Raw genomic sequence first — 6,908 nt, forward strand, 5'->3', positions numbered from 1 at the left:
AGAAAGTAGGAAGGGAGTAATTTGATATCATAATTAAACATGTAAATGATTACCCTCTTGAAATACATCAAAGTCAATTGCTACTTTCACCCACCAATCTATCTTTTTCCTATATTAGTGATCAAAGTTATAACAAATTGATAGCAAACTTTATTGACAATCAAGTACTCCCTCCGTCATGACATAAGACGGGGCCAACCAGGTCCTCCAAAAAGATACATCCGGGGGTTGGAGCTGAGCACATGCACAAGAATATCATTGTTATTGCCGACAATGCGGTACAAGGCCGGATTTTGTTCCTAGAGAGTGGTGTTTCCTAACCACTTATCCTCCTAGAAACATATCTCCAGGCCATCCTTTTATTCCTTTATCATGAAAGACCCATGGCGGAAAAGATGCTTCTTTGCCACCATCATACCTGCCCAAAAATGCAAGACCCCTAGCTTCCAATATGACTCCAACACCACCTTTTGGCCTAGATACTTATTACGTAGCAGGGTTTGCCAAACACCCTCTCTAGTAAATAGATTGAATAGCCCTTTACTGAGTAAGACATCATTTTTGACCTGGAGGTCTTGAATGCCTGACCTCTCAGATCTTTCGGCCGACAAACCATGCTCCATTTCGTGAGACAATACTTTTTATTTTCATCATCTCCTTGCCAGAAGAATCTGGATCTGAAAGAATCCAGTCTCTGCAGAACCCTTTAGGAGTTGGAAAAATGAAACCATATAGAGAACTATGTTTGTGAGAACCGAGTTGATCAGAACTACTCATCCTCCAACAAGGAGCAACTTGCCTTTCCAGCTTCTCAACCATTTCTCTAAGTACTCTTCGACATGTTTGCACTCCACCCTAGTGAGGCGCCAATAATGAATCGGTATCCCCAGATATTTAATCGGGAAATGGCCTTGTGTGTATTGTGCAAATCAGCCAAACAAATCAGCGTATTGTGCACCACCTCCTTAGCTTCTCTGAAGTAGAACAATTCACTCTTATGAAAGTTGATTTTAAGCCGACACATTTGCTCGAAGGCTGAAAGCAAGAGTTTTAGATTCTTAGCCTTATCTAGGTCATGTTTTATAAAAAGAACCGTATCACTGGCATATTCTAAAATAGAGAGGCCCCCATTGACAAGGTGTGGCATCACTCCTGCAATTTGTCCATTTTGCTTGGTATGTTCAATCCGGATGGCCAACATATAAGCAACAATGTTAAATAACATTGGATACAATGGGTCGTCCTGAGGTATTCCTTTTTTGGTACGGAAGTAATGGCCTATGTCATCATTGACTTTAATAGGCACACTACCTCTAGAATTATTTTTTTTTACCCATTCACGCGATTTCTCGGAGAAACCTTCCATTCTTATGGTCTGTTGGAGAAACAACCACTTGAATTTATCATAAGCCTTTTCAAAATCAATTTTGAATACTGCCCCACTCATTTTCTTCAATGCATCTCATTAATTGTCTCATCAAGAATAGATACTCCATTGAGTATGTTCGTTCCTTGCATGAATGCCAATTGGGACGGCCAAATCACATGGTCATCAACCGCATTTAGCCTATTAGTAGCCACTTTGGTGAAGATTTTTAAGCTGACATCAAGGAGGCATATCGATCTAGCTATATTGTTGAATCAGTTCAACTTCATTAACTTTAGATAACAAAATAATGTCACCAAATTTAGCCAAGAAAGATCAAGTTGGTGGGCGTGAAAAAATTGAACAACTCGAGAAGGTAAGTCTTGATAATATCCTAGGACGTTCTGACAGAACTCTGCGGGTAAACCATCAAGACCTAGAGCTTTGTTATGTTGCACTTGGAACACCGCATCTCTCATCACCTAAGAAAGGTGCGTGAGTGTATCGTTTTCTTCTGCCGTGACTTGTGGGATGTCATCTGTTTAGGTTTCATCGAGGGTAAAGTGCTTTCCTCCGGAGCCTTCAGGTTTTATCGAGGGTAATGTTCCCTTCCTCTGGAGCCCCAAACAGAGATTAGTAGTATCTTTTGATATAGCGTTTCAACTTTTCCTGGCCCTCGATCCGTCCCTCATCCTGTTGGAGGTTAAAAAGACACCTCTTCCTGTGTCGCCCATTGGCAAGCATTTAAAAGTATTGTGTATTGTCGTCTCCCTCCAGGATGAAATCGGCTTTGTATCTTTGGTAGCACTTGATTTCCTCCTCTCGCAACATGCAAATAATTTGCTCATTGGATTGATTTTTCGTATCAATCTCAAGTTGAGACAAAATACGAGTCCGCTTTTTAATCAAGGTCATGAGTGATGGCAGCAAGGCGTTGCTTTTCTTCTACATACCACTGGCGTGCTTCGCCCATCTAGAGAGGAATTGCCTTGTGTGGCACAGATTTAGAATTTCATCTCTGGAAGCTGAAAGAGATAGGTGCTCCCAATCATTGGCTTCTCTCATATGCTCTTAATTATGATGTAACCTATCCAAATCAAATTTGAATGGTCGATGAGCATATGGGGAGGCAACAGAGTTGGAATCATGAATAATAGGTGCACGGTACGATAGTGTCTCGATACGATCTAGGGCATGCACTGTTGCCAATGGGGATTTTAATTCCCACTCGGTAACCATGAGTACCCAATCGAGTTTCTCGTATATCGGCCCCAAACCCTTCCCAACATATTGGCTTCCCATAAATTCAAGTTATCAATTACAGCGTTGAAGAAGAAAGAACATCGAATATCAAAGCAGTCCTTATTTTTCTTTTCGTGGTACCCTATAATAGTGAAGTCACCCCAATAACCATGGGATGTGGATTATCCTTCGTCGGGTTCACCAATTCCCTAAGGAAGGTGGATTTATTCTCATCTTGTGCAGCCCCGTAGAGTGCGACCATGCTCCATGTGAAGTTGTGGGCTCTATTACTGAGGTGAAATTTCATATGAAATTCACCCGTTGTAAAAGACAACAAATCCATGGTTGTCAGAGTACCAAGTAAGATTCCTCCAGGCCTGTTTTAAATAATGTCATGTGAAGTCGAGAGTCAAGGTCATCCAGGACATACACAGGGAAGTCTAGTTTACCTACCTCAAAAATAGCCCAAAAGACCAACCCAAGTTCCCATACACAATTACCGACGTTTTTATATTTAGCCAAGTTTGTTGGACCCGTGCTATCCCAAAATATGCCTCTCACGTGGAAACTCGTGCTGGTGTGGAAATTTTCGCCTTCTTGTGCGGTTTTTGTTTCTTTTTAAAGGAATAAGACTTAGATTTTTGCAAAGACACCATGTAGTCACAAACATGGACTCGGGTCTCGGTTCAACCAGCCCAACCTCAGTTACCTCACCATCCAACTTAGTATTGTTTATACTGTCAATGTTTTTTAAACTTTGACTTCTGGTATGGTAGAATTATTTAGATGTGACATTTGAGGAAATATATGTCTTGGAAAGTACTTCCTAGCATTTTTATATATTTTTTGGAATCTATAAACATGTTACAATAGTATTTGTGGTCACAATGGCATTAGGGGGGCAGGTTTGTGTTTAAATGGCAAGTTTTCTATTTATTACTAAATAATAATAAGATAACATCTGTGATCTAGAGCTGGTCAAATATTAATAGTACTTAAAGAATATCAGATTCACTTGATTTATAATAAATATTTGAAAATAATTGTCAGGGGGGCTCACGCAAACCGAAGGGAGAAAACATGGTGAAGGCCACCGAACTTGTGAAATGGTCCTTACTTTTTGAAGATAGTGATAGCGCGGTGCTTATGAGAATTGAGTTCCTTGTTGTGGCCATTGCATCTGTCTTCCTCCTGATGTCATTCTTGGACATGTTCCGTCGTCGGTGCCGCTACTCCTCCATCAAGTACCTCTTACTTGTCCTCGACGCCATAAGTGATTCCTCATTCATCTACACAATTGGGCTGATGCAGAGTGCACCCTTCAAGAAAGATCTGTTTTCAATATGGGCGCTAATATTGGTCAACCTTCGGTTCAATGCTTGCTTCATCTCGGCATACGGCATCCCTGACCAAGACAACAGCCACATTACCGAGGGTGCTAGGGTGATGTCACTTCTAGGGGTGGCCTTCTTAATTGGCACACAGAACAGTCAGTTCAAGCATCCGATCTGGGTACTCTGGGCAATGCAGCAAATGAGAAGTATGTACCTAATAGTTGCGTACAGTTGGGCCTCAGGCTCCTTCTTGCACGGTTGGAGCTCCCCACTTGTGACAGCATATATGGGTACCGATGCTGGTATTTGTAAGGAGGGGGATCCGACCACAATGTTGAAATACAAGTACCTGGTCTGTGGAGATCAGAAGCAGAAGGTCCAGCTGCAGGCGCCTGGGTATGAATTTTATCTGAAAGTGAAGTCAGAGGGAGTATTCATCACTCTTGACAAGACTTGGCAGCTACCCAGCAACCAGCATGCAGACGACGATGCAGGGGATGTCCAACCATCATGGACCAAAGACCTGTGCCTGTCCTTTGCACTATACCGGCTACTCCGTTGCAGATTTGACGACTTACCCCTGCCAGCCGATAGTATTAAAAGCACCAGAAAATTAATGTATGAAATTATTGGCAAGAAGGATGAAGATTTGTCTGCACAAATACATCACCACGCTGAGGGAACATTCAGCAGAGATTTACCTGCACAAATAGACGACCACGCTGAAAGAGCATTCAGCAGAGATTTGCCTGCACAAATAGACCACCACGCTGAAAGAACATTCAGTGGAGATTTGCCTGCACATATAGACCACCACGCTGAGAGAGCATTCAGTGGAGATTTGCCTGCACAAATAGACCACACTGAGAGAGCATTCAGAATTGCTGAGTTGGAGCTAAAGTTCCTCAATGACTATTTCTACACTAGATACCCCATCCTTTTTTGGCGTGGCTTCCCGCTGATTTTTGCTTGGTACCCTCCCTTGACCATTGCTCTCATTGCTTGGCTTGGAAGGGACATTTATAAACTCTACAAGCCTAAACAGGGGGAAATTGCCCACGTCGTACACAGGGTTAACGTTGACCTGATCATCACATGGATATTCATGGGGATTATCGTGCTGAAGGAGTCTTGGAAGGTGGTCACCTACTTGTTGTCCGACTGGACCAAGGTGATGTTGCTGTGCGAATACACTTCGAGGACCCTGAAGTGGGTTCCAGAGTGGCTGTGGGAGTTCTTGGTTCAGATCTTGTGCACACCTGGATGTAGAATTGGGCGCCGTTGGCACAATAAGATCGGTCAGTATGAATTCTTGCAGTCATTTGGTCACAATCCTAGGAACATTCTTTACTGGTTAAGCCTTGGCTTGGTCCCAAAAGAAATTAGAGGTGCAAAAGTAGGCAGCCCAACGGAGCTGCCAGAGGATGTGAAAGCCGCCGTTCTCAAGTCACTTTGCTCGTTAGATCTTAAGCAGAACTCACTAAAGTCAGACCTGCCGACTGATGTTAAGCAGTTCAACTTCGAGTGGACTTTCAAACTGGGTACATGGTGCCATAGCATTCTTGTGTGGCATATAGCAACAAGCCTCTGTGAGATCGAGCTTGCCCAGCACTACAACTCAAGCTTAACCACTTCTGAGTTACTGTCTGCAATCAAGACTGCTCTCAATTGCTTTTCCTCCCAGCCATATGTTATAAAGGAAGACAGAATTGAAGGGTGGCTGCGGGCTAATTATATAGCCGCCAACAGTATATCGCGCTACTGTGCCTATCTGCTTGTTATAGAACCAGATTTGCTACCTGACAGTTTCCTAACTGCCGATGACTTATTCAGAAGCACCGTCGATGAGGCTTTAGATATCCTGAAAGGTTGTGACACCCTGCAAAGCATATACAGAAGGCTGATTAGAGGAGTGCCTCAACAAGACGACCAAAAAATGGACAGATTAAGGACCCATCCCAATACGATACTTGCGAGTACTGCACGCCTTGCTTGGTCTCTGATTCATGAGATCCCTGATGAAGTAGTTCGCTGGAAGGTCCTCGCAGAAGTCTGGGCCTATATACTGGTACACACAGCCCCCTCATGGAATGCCTCTGCTCACAAGAAATGCCTTGCAACAGGTAGTGAGTTCATAACTCATATATGGGTCATTCTTTCTCATTGCAACGTCCACAGCAGCAAGCGCTGGCCATACCAAGAACCCCCACACGATGACGACGACCAAGGAGTGGAACGGCAAGGAGTGGGACCACCAGCACCACATGAACCAAATGTGGGTGGTTCTGGTGAACAAAGCGTCAGCAAGGATCCATCAAATGGAGCACTGCAAGAACAAGACCAAAAATGGGGTCCAATTCCGGGGCAGCAATTGACCACAAATGGTCAACAGCTTGCTCAGAACGAAACAGATGAAAGCAACAAAATACAAGAGCTCGGAGCCGATTGGAAAGGATGACATATCTCATTTGCAGTATAATCGAATTTGAATGTTCAAAATTGTCATTTATGTACTTTCACTGCCCATTTAAAAAAAAAATTGTACGCGTGCTTTGCAGTGACCACGTTAATTTCTTCTCAAGTTGAACATGTATATGCTCTAGTTTGTGAGATCTATCTCTGAATTCTATGTCTGTATTCTGAACTATCAAGTGTATGTCCTCTTTGAAAAGGAAACAATTAAGTGCTTCCTGTATTTGAAATTATTAACTATCCTTATGTTGGGAATTAGCACACAAATACACTTGTGGTTAACTGAAAACTGCAGCGGAAACAAGTAATCTCAGCACCACATCCTGTACTAATTCAAGGATCATTGCTTAGCACGGAAGGAAACATATGCAGCAGCATATATGGAGGCAGAAAATGTTACTCAGCAGGCAAGACACTACTCAGCCTAGTGTCTTGTGGTAGGAGTAAGTTTCTGGACAGCACCAAGCATCAATAAAGAGACACCAGATTTTTAC

At 43.0% G+C, this 6,908-nt stretch overlaps 1 protein-coding gene across 1 annotated transcript; it reads left to right on the top strand.

The window, feature by feature from the left end:
- The first annotated feature begins 3,688 nt into the window (after positions 1-3,688).
- LOC109779372 (uncharacterized) lies at positions 3,689-6,644 on the top strand. The gene has a single exon (XM_020337990.4). It carries the CDS (start codon positions 3,689-3,691, stop codon positions 6,398-6,400), a length of 2,712 nt encoding a protein of 903 aa, XP_020193579.1. The 3' UTR covers positions 6,401-6,644.
- Positions 6,645-6,908: the final 264 nt, after the last annotated feature.

Source organism: Aegilops tauschii, chromosome 1, assembly GCF_002575655.3.
Source record: "Aegilops tauschii subsp. strangulata cultivar AL8/78 chromosome 1, Aet v6.0, whole genome shotgun sequence".
NCBI classification, from domain to species: Eukaryota; Viridiplantae; Streptophyta; class Magnoliopsida; order Poales; family Poaceae; genus Aegilops; species Aegilops tauschii.

What these genes read in the sequence shown, in the direction of transcription:
- LOC109779372 (XM_020337990.4), top strand. Translation starts at nt 3,689, where the DNA reads ATGGTGAAGGCCACCGAACTTGTGAAATGGTCCTTACTTTTTGAAGAT.